Here is a 17,726-nt window from a genome sequence, read left to right as displayed (position 1 = left end):
CAGAGCACGGTGTGGTTTTCAGAAGGCGGGGCTTCATTGAGACTAAACAGAGTTACTGACAGACTGGGAAAAGAGGAGCCGTAACAATGGAGAATATGAGGAAAAATCAACATTCAAGCAGAAAAACCTGCTCTAGTAGAGCCAGAGACAACAGCAAGACTTTGAGAAAAGGTCCTGCAAGCGTGTCATGTGTGAAATGGGCATTACAGTACCCAAAGGAGAAACGAGCAAAGCATGACTCAAATAAACACAACATTTCCTTTTTCTCCCACCAAACTCCAGTAAACCACCACAAACAATATTCTCTCACAGATGCCAGGCTCTACACTGAACAAAACACACTTTATCTAGAATGACTTGCTGAATGTTTATCAGTCCGTGTGGTTTAGTGGCACACTGGTCAGAGAGTGGTTCAATCACATGCTGCTCATGTGTGCTAATTTCCCAATCCACCCACTCTTCCTCTCCTCATTTCCTGGCATACATCTGGCAAATGGCTTCCACACCACCGATATCATACGTCTGAAGTACAAAACTGTGCATATTTTCTGCGAACATGGAATATGAACTCCATGTAATATTGTATCCCACAATGCAATGCGCTTGACTCGACCTTTCATTTCCAGTGTGATGAACTCATCTCACGCTGCGATGAGAGATCGTTCTTCTAATATAGTCTCGTTATTCACTTTCTGTTCATAGATTTAATATATTGACAGTAAATTGACAGGAAAGACTCCTCAAAGAATCCTGAAAAATAAATATCACAGTCAGTTTCCACAATAATATGATTGTTTTCAACTCTGATAATAATCATAAGTGTGTGTTGATGATCAGATCCTCATATGAGAGTGATTAGTGAAGGATCATGTCACACTGAAGACTGGAGTAATGATGCTTTGATAAAAATAATTTCATAAATATTATTATAATATAAAAACTATTTGAATACATTAACTTTTTCTATATATTCACATAGAAAATAGTCTTTCAACCTGACCCCAACCTTTTCAACGTTAGCATATATTGATACATTATATTCAAAACTCATTAAAAAATGTAAATATTTCAGTGTTTTTGCAGTCAAACCAGTTACGGATGTTCAAGGTCAGGTAGGGGTCACATTTAAAAGGTCATGTGAAAAACACCTGATTTGGGCATAAAATGCATAAAAATCGACATAAAATGAGCTCATGCAACACAATAACGCTTACAAAACTATACTAGTTCAAGCATATCAATATATTTAGGGTTATTATGAGACAAAGCGGTGTGGATTTTTAGTGTGGGATGAATGACCTCAATATGTGCGTGCGTGTGTGTGTGTGTGTGGCATAATAGGCAGTAAACACTGTCATTTGCAAGTCTGTGTAATGTAAATAACCCACCTGGAGCCATTTGTTGCAACCAAATTATGCCATTTCTGCTCCACGGTGGCCAATCCACATGAGAAATACTAGATTATGACAATATTTGCATTTTTGGTTTTTGCATCTTCAGCGTGTTCATCATGAATTGTCACATAATATCAGACGGTTTAAAAGAGTAGATCTATCACATGCGTTTGGGGCATATGTAAGGCTTTCTGTATGACATCTGAGTGTGTTTAGACCATAGACTGTAAAAAAATATGGACGTAGTGTCCGTGACGTCACCCATAGGATTCTGATAAGCCGTTCTGAAGCTTAAAGTATGGCCGAGCTGGGCGTTGCCATCTTGTGGGCGAGTCAACGCGTGTCACTCCCGGATAACAGAAAATGGGCAAAAAGGCGGGATGTGCGCGGAGCTGAGGTGACGCAATAACTATAGACGGCGGATAAATGGCTATCCACTTGTAACCACGCCCTTAATTATGCAGAACCTTAAGGCTTTATATAACGTAAACGAATGAGTTATAAAAAAAATTCACCCCCCTCAGAGTTGTCATGAAGATCAAAATTAGCCTTATAAGCCAAAACCACAATTTGTACCAGGCTGTAAACATGTTTTTTTCTGCTTTAAAGTTGAGAATTTTAACATGGGGCTCAATGAGATTCTGCTCCCTTCTGGAGCCTGTCCCTAGAGGCCAGTTGAGGAATTGCAGTTTACATTACTTCCGTATTGGCTTCAAGAGAGATCGCGGGAGGTTGCCGCTTGGTTTAGACTGAGTCATCATCATTAATCACAGCACAAAACGAACTCATAGCACCCAAAACAGTCCAACGGCTCGTAATATATACAGTATATTCACTATATTGCCGTTAGTATTGAGCCGCTCCTCCAGATCCCTGGGTTCAGGTGTTCAGTCTCTTCATGTCCACAGGTGTATAACTCCAGCTCTCGGCCTGCAGACGCTTCTACACACATTAGTGAGAGAACGGGTCGCTCTCAGCGAACTCAAGCGTGGGCCGTGTAGAGGTCTTCATGGGTCCACTTGGATGCGAAAACCTGAGGTCCGACCCGAGAGCCGAGTAGGTTCGGGTCTCGGACACGCGTCGGGTTCGGTATTAGTGGCCTCGGGTCTCGGGTAATTTAAAGTAAATATGCCTTTTACAAATTGACCCGAGAAGACCCAAATTCTTTTTTTAAAATTTAGGCATTTAAAAAAATTGCAGTATTTAATCAAAGTGTCTCTATCTTCTGTTTAACGCATCAGCTTCACATCATTGATTTCCTGAAAACTAACGTCATTACTTTTATCAAAATCCAGTGTTCGGCATTTTGCGTATGTGAGTTTTTGTTGTAGATGTCTAAAAAAAATATTTAAAAAAATTGTTGTGTAATGTGCTAATTAACTGAGACTTCTTACAGCTCTTACAGGTTGTTGGCCTTGTTTGTTTCGTTGCTTCTATTGCTCTACCCTTTTTTGTAAGTCGCTTTGGATAAAAGCGTCTGCTAAATGATTAAATGTAAATGTACTTCTCTGAGGCAAATGTGGCGTTTTCCGCTCGAGGGCGCCCTCTGGCTTTCAGTGTGAATTAAAACTTTTGGGTAATCAATAATAAGTAAATAATACTTAATACATTTTAAAACTTGATAAACTTAAAAAATTATAAATTTATTCATGTTTTTCTTCAATGAACAGGAGTTTTTCACCCACAGTGGATGCACAAGAGGTTCATATTTCATATTAAAGACAGACTTTAAGAAATTGATCTCACAGATTAACAACACACACACACTCACACACACACACACACACTCACACACACACACACACACACACACACACACACACACACACACACACACACACACACACACACACACACACACACACACACACACACACACTCACACACTCACGCGCGCACACACACACACACACACACTCACACACACACACACACTCACGCGCACACACACACATATATCTTTTATTTTTTTTTTTGCAATAACTCCTTAGGCATAGACCTTTGTAATGTTTTAGTCATAGGCTGTCTGCATATTAATAGGTAAGGCCGGGGACACACTGCAAGCATGTCATGAGCGTCTCGGCTGCGTGGCGTGTCCGTTTTTATTTCGGCTCCCATGTTAACCGGTTAGAGCTTGCATACTGCCTGCGTCAGCCGCGCGGTCCGAGCCGAGCGGAAAACACGTGCATGCTTCAAATAGAAGAGACGCCTATTTTTCACGCGACACGCGAGCGTGTTGAAAGTGTTTCTAGGCAGAATAGCATAGGAAAAGATGTTTATATGCCATTTTGACATGAATACATATTAAAAAATGACATTTTTATGTTTGAAAGTCTGTAGGTTAAAATAAATGCAGATATAGGCCTAATTGTAATGATAAAAAACAACATAATTATCGATTTTGAAATATTAAACCTGTCAATACAGAACAAAATGTTCTGTAGCCTATTTTGCCGTCAACACCATAGACATGTATGGTCAATAGGCTACTGCCGACGTTGTCTTTGCTGTATCAATAGGCTATATATTTATATTTAACATGAAGTATAGGGCTTCCCTGTACATTAATAGCAGCAGCAGCGCCACGTCAGACACGCTTCTGGTGTGCAAAGACAGATAAAACGCCGCGCAGCCGCCCCGCGACTGACACGCAGCAGAAACGCCACGCTTGCAGTGTGTCTCCGGCCTAACCCAGCAGTTTTTTTTTTTGTAAAATAAGTTTTTTGTAAAATATTACAAAATTAATAATAATAATTAGTATTATATTTTAATATTTATTCTGACATACTCCTTTTTAATTATGTAATTATGAACATTTTATTGTAATGGTAATATTTCTTATTTTTAAAAATATTTTTAGTAGTAGTGTTGTCAAAAATATCGATATTTCGATATGTATCGATACTGGAATATCTGAAACGATACGATTCTCAGTTTTTACAGTATCGATACCAGATGCGCTCTCCTCTCCGACCGTCAGCGAGCTGACACACACCGGCATATTCTCCCTCAGCCCGGTTAACCTCTGAGCACGGCGAGCGCACGTTCTGCTGGACTTTTTTCCTCATGACAGTGTGTTAGTGTTAGTGTGTGATCGGTCTGAATTTCGTGCGGGATTGCACATAAATTAATTCTACTAATCCCCGCAGATTTCGTGCTCCACATCTGAAGCGCACACACACAGCCTACCGTAATAAAGCCGCCTCTGACATGATACAAGTGCAAACATTTGCTTCTTTTTCCAGCTTATTATTGGTCAAATACACTCAAAGAATTATCAGAGCACATCTGGAAGAGTATTAACATAAACACAGTCGCAAACAGTTCAGGAAGAACGAGTAACAGGAACAGTGTTTAGGATCCATGCGTCTGTTAGTCTTAAAGGGACAGCAGTCATTTGTTATTCAAACTACAAAAAGACAAACGATCAACTGCTCTTGACTGATCAACTTGTGTAACTTTAATAGTTTCATCTGTACGCTATTGAATTTTTTACAAAGAACATTATCCAGTGTTGTTTTAAATGTAATTACTATGCATTTTTTTATTCAGTTTCTTAGCTGAATGTTAGACCTACCTGAAAAAATAAAGCAGTCTGTTTAATTTGTATCTTCTATTCTATTGCATTTATTTGTGCTATTGTTTGTAATCTGTTTATTTGTTCTTATTACTGTTTACTCGTCTTTTTTAATTCAATTTACCATTCGAAATCAAGCTTTCTTGTGCTGTGTGTAAGCTATTGCAACACAATTACCCCGTTGTAAAAAATACATTGAGATAGCAAAAATTTGTGAGATAATTTTAATAGTAATTGATCAATTGATCAATAATTGTTCAAATCAAACCGATGCCCAACCCTAAGGAACATGCTGGCCACATGAATTTTTAGTAAAAAATAACAATGAATAATAACAAGTTCTGTTGTCATATTAAGCATCTTATCTTTTTTTCTTTTTTACTGTGGTATCGATTTAGTATCGATATATCGATATTTTAGTCTGGTATCGTATCGAAGTCATAATTTTGGTATCGTGACAACACTATTTAGCAGTAATAATAATCATAATAATTATTATTAGTCACATTAATATAAAAACACAAAATGTTATATCCACAAACTTTTCATTTGTAAAATAATAATAACAACAATAATCGCATTTTAAATCGCAATCGCAATTTTACCCAGAATAATCGCAGTTATATATTTTCCCCAAATCGTGCAGCCCTAGTGTGTACATTGACTAATCATAAGCTTGTTCAGAAATGGTGACATGTTGATAAAAAAAAAAAAAAAGTCTCTCATTTTCTCAAAATATCTAATTTAAATAAACGAATATTCGATTTTTATGAGTCCAAAAATTCGAAAACAATATTTTGTTGTAATATATTATCCCTAGTTAAAGCAGCACTAGGTAACTTTTCAACCTTCATAATATATTTTTTAAGACTCTTGTGATGATAAATCGATTTACAATAGGTTGAATGACACGTCTGCCATAGCCTGATGGGGTCTGTATCGTTTTTAATCGTACTTTTAAACTTCGGGTTTCGGGTAGTAACCCGAGAACAAAAAGAACTACAAAATTCGACTGCTTTACGGCACATACGTCACTTCCACCAACACACACACTTCCTTACATTCAGACGTGCGAGCCCAACTTTGTTCGTCGGATAATATAGTCATGTCGAAGCAGCAGAGACAAATAAGAAAGAGAAGGTTTTGTTGGAGGAAAGCAGTAAGAGGAAACGAGAGAGTGCTGTGATTAAAGGCAGGACGAGGATCAACATGTGACCAGCGTTTGCTCGTCGGCGTGAGCTGAAGGAGGCGTGCCCGACCGATGCTGTCCTGCTTGTTACGGTGAGCCACTCAAACATTGAACTGAAGTATCATATAGATTCTGGAAAACGCTAACCAATAGACTACTATAATGACGCTGGCTTGTAAACGTGAGCATCGCGATTATTTGGCGTTTGAAAAAAATAAAACCCATGAAATTATATTCATATGACCTGCTGAAGCATAAGCCACTGACTGTAACGTTACCTGGGATGAAGACATTTCACACGCGACGCCAGAAGAACTCGAACTCCTCCTGCAGTGTTCAGGGGAACTGTTAGTGCTGCACCGACCCGCGGGACGCTTTTATGAAGTTATTTGGCCCGCACCGCACCACTGGATATATTTTTACAGCCCGCCCTGCACCCGCGACCATTAAATAGACATACGGGGTCCGCGGGTTATGAGACGACCCGCGCATCACTAGTTCAGGGCTATCAGGGTTGTCATGTCAACAAATGCACGCGCGATGGCGTCCCCTGATGTAGGACGACAGCTTACGACAGTAGTTGAGGACATTATTTTTTCCAAACTGTAGGGGGACCCCGAGAGCAAAAGTAGCCAAGTGGGGCTTTAAAATGGTTTTCTCTGCCTGTGGCATTTCTGCCATCTTCCATGCAAGACCAAGCCTGCAGTCTCCCTCTCATTTACTGAAGCTTTCGCGCCTCGATCGCCCCCCGGTGGCCGGTCCCAGTATAGCCGCCCCTCTGTGTTTTCTAATGGGCGCGAGGCAAACAAAATAATAAAATTACACTTCAAAAAATTTCCCCCAAAGTTAGTGTATGTCACTGAAGGCAGTTATTATCACGATGATTTCATTTCAGGTGTTTGTTTTAAAAATAAGTTTAGTTTGAGTTAGTTATTTGATGCTATAAAAACGGGGGGTGTGACGTCATGATTGACAGCTGAGACTGACGTCTTCTCTGAGTGAAGTTGTCACTGAGGCACTAACGGACTTTTTTCGAAATTTTTGGGAGCAGATTAGAGATTTAGCTTTAATTTCTACATTTCCATAACTGTTTATTTCACACCAACATAATTAATTGTTCTGCATCTGCGAGAGTGTGGGCGGGCTTTTGATATCGCGACTGTACTTCCTGCTCTACTTCCTGCGCTCTACTGCGCAACTCCGGTCCCGAAATCGCTACTGCGCAGACTCGGTCCCAAGATGTCCGCGCCGTGCAAGGCCGCCTGAAAGCTTCAAATATGGCAAGCGGAAACGGATGATGTCGAGTCGTCCATATTTTTTTACGGTCTATGTGCAAGACGCGTCAACTTTCAGCGGTGACTCCTGTGACCTGTCCCTGAACCCCAATGCGCGCGCTCACTCGCAATGCAGACAGCCACGCCTCTACTACCCCACACCCCTTTTTCCCCCACTTTTTTTTTTATTCGAATATTAATTTTCACCTTCAAACTTAGTTTTTTAAAAACTATTTGAATACAGAATATTAGTTGACAGCCCTACTCTCCACTTCACAGATGAAGACTGGATGTTTCACAGCCGGGGAATATGACCAGTGCTTTCCCATTTGGCTCAAAAACGGCCGCAAACATAAAAACGGGACTGTTGAAACTATCGGACTATCACACGCTGAAATAGACAAACTCGTGTTTGTTAGCGATCAAGGCGCTAATATAAAGGCTGCTCTCAGCAGCTGGAAACACAGAAGCTGTAATGCGCACGTTCTCAACACTGTGCTGAAACACACTTTAAAGAAGGGAATTGATGAGGAGGAGGAAGATTCGTTAGAGAATGTATTAATCAGTGTAAGTCACTGATGACATATTTGAAGCATTCTGGTTTGCAGCGCCACCCGCCACGCAGCCTCAAACAGGAATGCGAGACTCGCTGGAACACTAAGATGGCAACGGCTGAATCAGTACTCGGTTCTTTCGATGTGGTCAACTCGTAATATCATCACAAGAACTTTTGAGAAATATGCAACATCATTTAGACAATTTTTTTTATGTCATATGTATTATAATAACTGACAGACACTAATTTCAGACACAAATAGAATATTAACTTGTATCTTTTACATAAAAAAGGCAGAATGTGACAAAATCAGGCAAATTTTGGATGAATAAAACAAAATTAGGGCTGTAAACTTAATCAAGTTGCGATATGGAGTAGACTGTGAAGAATGAAACATGCGCGTCTGTCTCTCTCTCTCACACACACCTACACACACACACACACACACACACACACACACACACGGTGCGTTGCATTCGATCGTAACTGAGTTGCGACATGCGTTCATCTCGCGGCAGCTCACGCAGTTCACGCCGCTCTCAATTGTTCAAAACAAACCAGCGCTCTCAATACATTTGAATGGCTTAAACGGACAGACAGCAGCTTCGCTATACAGGTATTCACATACATTTTTGGTAAACAGTACAGCATAGTGTGCATTGATTATTACGTCAACCACATTTACAGTATCATTTTATTATGGAGTGATGGAGATGCAACATTGTTAACATTAATGTTAAGCTCTTTTTATATTTAGCCCTGAGGTATTTCTTACTATCATAATCAAATGTGACCGTACAACTATTTTTCAATTAAATAAATGTTCCATATTTTAGTTTGATAATATTTATTATACCATGGTTTGTTTTAATACTCGATTCTGATTGGCTGGAAGGTGTGCAGTAAAACCGTTTAATGCGCAGGTAGTTCCAGTCAGTTTGATTACAGTTCGAAATTAATCCGCCACTATAAACACTGGTAACCATAGTAACACAGTTACAGTGGCAGCTGGCAGTATCAAACACATGTATACATATCTATGGCAACATTAAGTGACATGAGATATGACGTGACACACAGAAGCCAATGGCATATGTCACTATGCGCAGGTATGTGTACATATCTATAAGTATGCGCGTATTGGCACATCCGTGGCACATGCGGTCTTCATTGTCATATCACTGACATTATTGCGACAAACACTGACATATGACACCTGCATGACACCGAGTTGCGGAACATGTCGCCGTGTGTCGTGCGTTTTTTACATCCTATGATGGTCGTGACACCTACACTGACAGACTCGAGCACCTATATTATTATTTAATTTAACGCATTAAATGGAATGTGTCTTTATAGGCTGACGCGGGGTTTATTTCACACTAGGCTACATAATGATGATTCGTTCAAATAAAGATTGCCTTGTCACTGCAGTGTTGCCTGTCATTCATACATAATTTTAATAAATCCATTAAATAATCATTTAGTTATGTTCGATATGCTTAAGCAACGAGGGGATCTTCAGACTGACATAAAGAGGAGAGCGAACCCATCTCTCTTTCTCTCTCTCTCTCTCTCTCTCTCTCTCTCTCTCTCTCTCTCGTTGATCTTTCTCTTTCAGTTCTCTGTCTCTCTTTTAATAATGAATTTAAATAAATGTGGTAATTTGTTCATATAAAAACATTTCGATGGCTCTACTTTATTTAAAGCGACGGTGTGCTAGAACTAACAAGAAAACAACCGTCATTTTAACCCGTCTGTTAAAAAGCATCAGTTACAGCTTTAACTTGTTTTTAACTTGGCAAATAACCATGGGATAAGCGGGATAATCCACGGCTAGCCATGCATTAAATGATTTTAATGCACGACCTAGAGGCTCCTCCGCTTCGCTTCGGGCGGTTCTTCGCCTTTACGCCGTGCATTAAAATCCTTTAATGCATGGCTAGCCGTGGATTATCCCTTACATATTTTGAGGAGTAATATTTTTTATACCCCCCACAAATTGCTTTCGAATCTGTGGGAAACACTGAGCTTCAGTCTGTGGTCAGGACTAATGTAGGTTGGGCAAAAAACACAGTCCTCTTGTGATTTTGCAAGACTCACAGTTGGGGTAAGTTGGACCAGCAACCCACCCTAAAGGCTGAAAATGGCTGGATCCAGAGGTCTGATGTGAAATCATGTGGAAACACAGATCCTGTGGTGATGAACAAACACAGGCCTGGAGCTGAACACATCCTCTAAACCTGCTTATCTGATCTGCTTTCACTGAACAAGCAAATCTCTCAAACATGCCCGACTGACGGAAACACAACTGGCCTTACCAGTCCGACAAGCACAGACAAAACATCTGCTGTTTGAGGTTAAAGAGGACCTAATATGCCCTTTCTCAAACTCTTGCTATTGTCTCTGGCTCTACTAGAGCAGCTTTTCCTGCTTGAATGTTGATTATCCTCATATTCTCCATTGTTGCGGCTCCTCTCTTCCCAGTCTGTCAGTAACTCTGTTTAGTTCCTGTCTCTTTGAAGCCCCGCCTTCTGAAAACCACACCGTGCTCTGATTGGTCAGCTGGAGCAGTGTGTTATGATTGGTGTTTGGGAAATGTCCCACCCCTTATTATAACCGCAAGTTTCAACACTAACTCAAACCGGCCCCGCCCCTTTAATTCACGTATTAATAATTATCAATAAGGAATATTGTGATGTGTTTGTTCCCGGACTAACACTGGTGCAACATCACACACTTTAACTCTTTCCACGCCAAACACAGAATTTTCCGTTATTTGTGAGAAAACGCTTCCCGGCCAAAAACGTAATTTTCCAGGTTTCCGTGTTTTCACTGTCCGACACTAGGGGGCGCTATTACACATCTCCTGAATGAGCACTGAATCTCCTGAGCAAAACACAGGAGAAGACGCAGTAAAACAAGCGATCGCATGTAAGCAGATGCATATGAAAAATAACGTGATCGTCAACATTAAGCATCATATTAATCTAATCTATCTAATGTTAGAGAATGAGATGAGGAGCAGGATGAGGAGCAGGACTGAAGCATTAGAGGTGTAGATGGACTCGATCTCCTCATCTGTGTCTGATCATCTCTGAATCTGATCTGGAGTCAGTCTTTCACACACACCTGATTTTCTCAGCTTTTTGTTCAAACAGGTGTTGTGTTGCTTTTTTATGAAACTTACTCATTTTCAAGTGTTGACATAAAAGGAATGCAAGAAGCTAGAATAAAACAAAACATGTTTTTTTTTGTTTAAAAGAAGAGGATCAGCTCATTCTTTTGATATATTGCATGCTCAAATATTCCTAAAAACTAATTTTATGGGCTATTCAATTTTGGTGAAAATTAGGGCCGCACGATTAATCGAAATCGAACCGCAATCGCGATCGCGATCTGGCTTGTGTGCGATTATGAAAGCTCAAAGGCTGCGATTTAAATGAAATACTGTGTTAGCGAAGAGCGGCTCTGTGATAAACGCTGCTCCGTCTGAAAGACTGCGAGTTTGAGTCGCTTATAACGAGCGTTTGAAAAAGCAACACGAGTCAAACATCTTCACAAACTAGTCAAGCGTTCATAAGCCTGTTCAACAAAAGACAACGTTTAATAACATGCTTTACCTCACTTCATATCGTCAGTCGAGTGTGTGTGAGCTGATGTGGCTTCTCATCAGTGTGAGGCAGACGATGCGTTATTTTATAGCACTTTATACAGTGATGAAGTCTATGTCAATCAGCACTGCATTATAATATACTTTATTATTATGAAAATACCCTTGACGGCTTGAAGAACTCAAATACACTATATTTAGCTGCAGTCGTGTTTATTATCGTCATGTTTAATCAAAGCGTCTCTATCTTCTGTTTACAGCGTCAGCTTCACATCATTGATTTCCTGAAAACTAACGTCAGTTACTTCTCTGAGGCAAATGTGGCGTTTTTCCGCTCGAGGGCGCCCTCTGGCTTTCAGTATGAATTAAAACTTTTGGGTAATCAATAATAAGAAAATAATACTTAATACATTTTAACTCCTTAAGGTCCGTTCCGGACGCGTAACGAAAAAGCGTAACGAATAAGCGAATATTTCGCGTCAAAACCCTTCACATCAGCCGCGACACAAATTTGCGACGTTTCAGAGCTCCAACATTCGTAAACATTTGCGACAGCTGAGAAAACACGGACACTTCATCATTCAGTGAAGACGAGCTTATGCATACATAGAAATCGTATACTGTGTTTCTTTGTTGTTGGTTTATACTTATTTATTTGTGTGTGTGTGTGTGTGTACTTTATATTTTCAAGGTTTTATTGAATGCATTGCTCTTGTATAGTCTTTTACTTGGAATTTTAAGATAAATAAATATATAGCAATGTTAAGGAATTTGTTTTTTCATTCAGATAATTAAATCAACATGTATAAATTACTATTAGGCAATTAATGGAGAGATAATCGAAATCGAATCGGACAGGAAAAAATAAGCGTTAGATTAATCGATGCATCGAAAAAATAATCGCTAGATTAATCGTTTAAAAAATAATCGTTTATCCCAGCCCTAATGAATGAGTTTCGACGGACCGATTATACTGGAACACCAACTAGCGTTCACGAGTCACGACAACAACAAACCACAGTGAACATGAACGAAGAAGCGGATGAGACCGCTCTGCTTGGCCCCGTGGATGGGACATTTTCTTTAAAAAAAAGGAAAGGATGGAAGCGTCGACAAGAACATGGGTGTGTGCAAGCTATACAACAAGGAATTAGCGTATCACCGCAGCACATCGAGCCTCAAATATCACAAATATGCTTTTGCTACACTCAATGGCAAACATTGCACTGGTGGACTGAAATAAATAAACTATATTTTGTTGATTAAGCGTATGTATTCAGTCATTATTCAATGGTATGCTAAAATACATGTGACAAATTACTTCTCACTGTTCTCAGGTCAAATATTTATATGCAATTAAAATGCGATTAATTTCGATTAATTAATTACAAAGCCTCTAATTAATTAGATACATTTTTTTAATCAAGTCCCGGCCCTAATATAAACACAAAATGTTATATACACACACTTTTCATTTGTTATTTGTTATTTTTTTTAAATAATCGCATTTTAAATCGCAATTTTAACCAGAATAATCACAATTCTATATTTTCTCCAAATCGTGCAGCCCTAGAGAAAATGGTCATAACCCTGGTGGTAGCTGGCACCTTTTTTTTGAAACGCTGGCGGGGAAAGAGCTAAAGATCACGGCAGAAGCACCATAAGTTCCTCACCTCTCTCTGTTTGGTCTCTGGGCACTCTGAGTGTAGTGTGAGCGTCGCGCCCTCGATGTTTCGTGGCATAGGTGTAGACCCAGGGTTAATGATGAACTGAATTTGGTCCGGTGAGATGGTGTGGTGAATATATCCCTGTGACATGCCATCAGGATCGCCCATAAATCCCTCATCTCCATCGCCCTCTCCATCCGGCAGGAAGGCCATGCCGTCCTCCTCTCCCTCCTCATCCAGGCGGATTGGGTCCTGCTCGATTAGCACAGTGGTGCGATCATAAATCCTTCCTGAGGACGTCGAGGGTCCCGAAATGATGTCGTCGTCGTCTTTGTCAAACCTGGCCATCTTGTCCTCGTCTTCCTCGTCTCGGCCCAGTTTGTCCACATCTTCTTCCTCGTCTTCAAAGAGCATGCCTGTCTCCGTGAGAGGGCCATTCTCTCCCATGATCCTAAAGGAGGCGCTCAGTCCTGGGTTTGTGTCCACGCGCTTGCTTTTGTTGCGGCTGAAACCAGATTAAAGAACACAATATTCATTAGTCAAACTGAGGACAGGATTCATCAGCTGGAATCATAGACCAAACTGACTACACACAGTCTCATTATTTCTGTTTTACAATCCCTCATATTTTTAGAGAAGTACTAGGGTAAAGGTTTATAATTATATAAGTTACTGATGTCTACGGTAGCGAACAAAATGCAGAAAATCACCTTCAGAAAGCAACTTGATTCATCAAATAAAGATTGAATCAAATATGTCGTTACGCCAGTAGGTGGAGACAAGACATTTAATCATTCATTTAAGAGATTCGTTCAAAAACGCTGATTCATCCAGTACTGAAACAAGTGAAGTCTTTATGAGTGAGTCATTGAATCATTCATTCAAGAGATTCGTTCAAAAACGCTGATTCATCCAGTACTGAAACAAGTGAAGTCTTTATGAGTGAGTCATTGAATCATTCATTCAAGAGATTTGTTCAAAAACGCTGATTCATCCAGTACTGAAACAAGTGAAGTCTTTATGAGTGAGTCATTGAATCATTCATTCAAGAGATTCGTTCAAAAACGCTGATTCATCCAGTACTGAAACAAGTGAAGTCTTTATGAGTGAGTCATTGAATCATTCATTCAAGAGATTCGTTCAAAAACGCTGATTCATCCAGTACTGAAACAAGTGAAGTCTTTATGAGTGAGTCATTGAATCATTCATTCAAGAGATTTGTTCAAAAACGCTGATTCATCCATTACTGAAACAAGTGGAGTCTTTATGAGTGAGTCATTGAATCATTCGTTCAAAAACGCTGATTCATCCAGTACTGAAACAAGTGGAGTCTTTATGAGTGAGTCATTAAATCATTCACTTGAGAGATTCGTTCAAAAACTCTGATTCATCCAGTACTGAAACAAGTGGAGTCTTTATGAGTGAGTCATTAAATCATTCACTTGAGAGATTCGTTCAAAAACGCTGATTCATCCAGTACTGAAACAAGTGGAGTCTTTATGAGTGAGTCATTGAATCATTCGTTCAAAAATGCTGATTCATCCAGTACTGAAACAAGTGGAGTCTTTATGAGTGAGTCATTGAATCATTCGTTCAAAAACGCTGATTCATCCAGTACTGAATCAAGTGAAGTCTTTATGAGTGAGTCATTGAATTAAATTATTCAAGAGATTTGTTCAAAAACGCTGATTCATCCAGTACTGAAACAAGTGAGGTCTTTATGAGTGAGTCATTGAATCATTCATTCAAGAGATTCGTTCAAAAACGCTGATTCATCCAGTACTGAAACAAGTGAAGTCTTTATGAGTGAGTCATTGAATCATTCATTCAAGAGATTCGTTCAAAAACGCTGATTCATCCAGTACTGAAACAAGTGAAGTCTTTATGAGTGAGTCATTGAATCATTCATTCAAGAGATTCGTTCAAAAATGCTGATTCATCCAGTACTGAAACAAGTGAAGTCTTTATGAGTGAGTCATTGAATCATTCATTTAAGAGATTTGTTCAAAAACGCTGATTCATCCAGTACTGAAACAAGTGGAGTCTTTATGAGTGAGTCATTGAATCATTCGTTCAAAAACGCTGATTCATCCAGTACTGAAACAAGTGGAGTCTTTATGAGTGAGTCATTAAATCATTCACTTGAGAGATTCGTTCAAAAACGCTGATTCATCCAGTACTGAAACAAGTGGAGTCTTTATGAGTGAGTCATTGAATCATTCGTTCAAAAACGCTGATTCATCCAGTACTGAATCAAGTGAAGTCTTTATGAGTGAGTCATTGAATTAAATTATTCAAGAGATTTGTTCAAAAACGCTGATTCATCCAGAAATTAAACAAATTGAAGTGTTCATTTATGAGATTTTTTATTTATTTATTAAACATAATTTAATATTTAGTCAGAATCTCTAGTAATTTACAGGTTATTTTGTTTATTCTGTTCAGAATCATGCAGCTTGAAATAAACCAATAAAAATGATGTTTAGTAGATGAAATGGAGATAAAATAAAATAAGATATAACATTTGAATATAAATATTAATTAGTTCACTAAAAATAAAAAATGAAATAAAACTAAATGGAAATACTTTAATAAAAGAGATTGAAACTAAAATGAAAATGAAAGATAATTCAAAATACAATACTATATAAGTAAAATAATAGAAATACTAAAATAACACAGAATCATTATTATAATCATTATCATTATAATGTCCAGCTTGAATTCAGTCGAGAACCATCAAACAATTTCAAGAAGAATGTGAGTTAAAAATGCTCATTTGTAAATTTAGGTCAATTTAAATCAGTGTAAGCACTTTCAAATACATATCTGCAGCGAAATAGTACAGTTTGGTTGTAGTAAATGGTATTTAAAACAAAAAACAAAATGATGTGTTGGAAAATGTACAGTCAGGAGAAAGTAGGACAATGCAGGGAAACTATTTCTGGACAAACTACTAAACAATCAGGGTAAAGGTGCTTTTGTAAACTGAAACCTCTGTTTCCAAGTGACACACACACACACACACACACACGTTTGTTTTTTGTGACTTGTGGGGACATGCCATAGGCTTAATGGTTTTTATACTGTACAACCCATATTTTCTATCCCCCTACACTGCCCCTAAACCTACCCATCACACACACACACACACACACACACACACACACACACACACACACACACACACACACACACACACACACACACACACTAAACCTACCCATCACAGGAAACATTCTGCATTTTTCCTTTCTCATAAAAACTCCTCCTGTGTGATTTATAAGCCTTTTGTAAAGTGGGGCCATGGGTAATGTCCTCATATTTCACCCTCTCCTGTAATACCTGTGTCACCCCCCCCCCCCACACACACACACACACACTACACAACAATAGTCAGCATTTTGACACCCAAACATTTCAAAATGTTTTGAGATTATGATGCTATCTAGGGTTCCTTATAATGGCCATCAATGCTGTCCAGGAAAGCAGTTTAGTATAATGTACGCTACAAAACACAGCCTAGATTACAGATGACTAGATTATCATGCCCTAAAATGCAGTCTAGATAGAGAACCGACTGTCGTGAGACACTTTCTCAACCCATCAGAAAGAAATCTTCATAATATGAACACACGAGTCCTGCTTCTGTCATTCTTGACACTTTCTAGAAGTTTCCATGTTCACTTTGACACTGATGACAATCATGACAACATATTCACACTGATCCAACTAAACACACACAAACACAGATCCTAATAACCATGACACGCGGTAACTAATGTGATACATTTATTTATAAATTATTTACAAATAATAACAAACTGTCATGTCAGTCGTGCTAACTGACTAGCTCACCTGTGTATTGAAGCTCCAGTCATTAGTTCATCCGCTTCTGTCCGACCAACATGAATAATATCCCCAAGGCAAAAGGCCTGAAATAGTTAAGCAACACATATCTCACATAATTAATAAAACGCTGGTGTTTTATACAGACTGACTGCATAGAGAAGCTAACGGGCTAGCATCAATGACAGGCGCTAGCTTCATTAGCCCGCCGTTAACAGCAGTTTATACGCGGTTATTACACTCTGTCGTTTGATAAAAGCGCACTTCACGTGTCGTTTTAACCCGTTTAAGTGTAAAATGCTCTAAAAACGATTTCTATGTGATGTTTAAACAGCTGACATGCAGGGTAATAAGATGCATGCTAACGGACTCAACCCGTTAGCACTGAAGAGACTCTAATGATATCAAGACAGGCCGTTAAAACATCAGCTCGACCACGACAGGCTCTCCCAGCATGAATTAAAGCAGATAAAAGCCCTTTCGTGTATTTACCAGTGTTATAGAGATGCTCGAGGCCTGTGTAATGGTGTGTGTTCATTCCTCAGCGACAGCATCATGAAGAGCAGAGGCTCACACTGACTCCAGATCAGCTCAGAGTCACATCACT

General features: G+C 39.2%; 1 protein-coding gene across 2 annotated transcripts in view; it reads right to left on the bottom strand.

The window, feature by feature from the left end:
• Positions 1–17,726, bottom strand: part of mtf1 (metal-regulatory transcription factor 1) — a 46,382-nt gene extending 28,656 nt beyond the window's left edge. The window contains exons 1-3 of one of the 2 annotated variants that reach the window (XM_067449383.1): positions 17,612–17,726; positions 17,129–17,205; positions 13,277–13,775 (exon numbers count right to left, since the gene is read on the bottom strand). In XM_067449383.1, coding sequence (XP_067305484.1) covers positions 13,277–13,775; positions 17,129–17,151 — 522 coding nt within the window. In that variant the 5' untranslated portion in view covers positions 17,152–17,205; positions 17,612–17,726. The remainder of the gene's footprint in view (positions 1–13,276; positions 13,776–17,128; positions 17,206–17,611) is intronic. The other variant, XM_067449384.1, reaches the window with a different exon arrangement.

Source organism: Pseudorasbora parva, chromosome 7 (assembly GCF_024679245.1).
Source record: "Pseudorasbora parva isolate DD20220531a chromosome 7, ASM2467924v1, whole genome shotgun sequence".
Lineage (NCBI taxonomy): Eukaryota > Metazoa > Chordata > Actinopteri > Cypriniformes > Gobionidae > Pseudorasbora > Pseudorasbora parva.
Note: the sequence above shows the minus strand (reverse complement) of the source record. Positions and strands in the feature narration are given on the sequence as shown.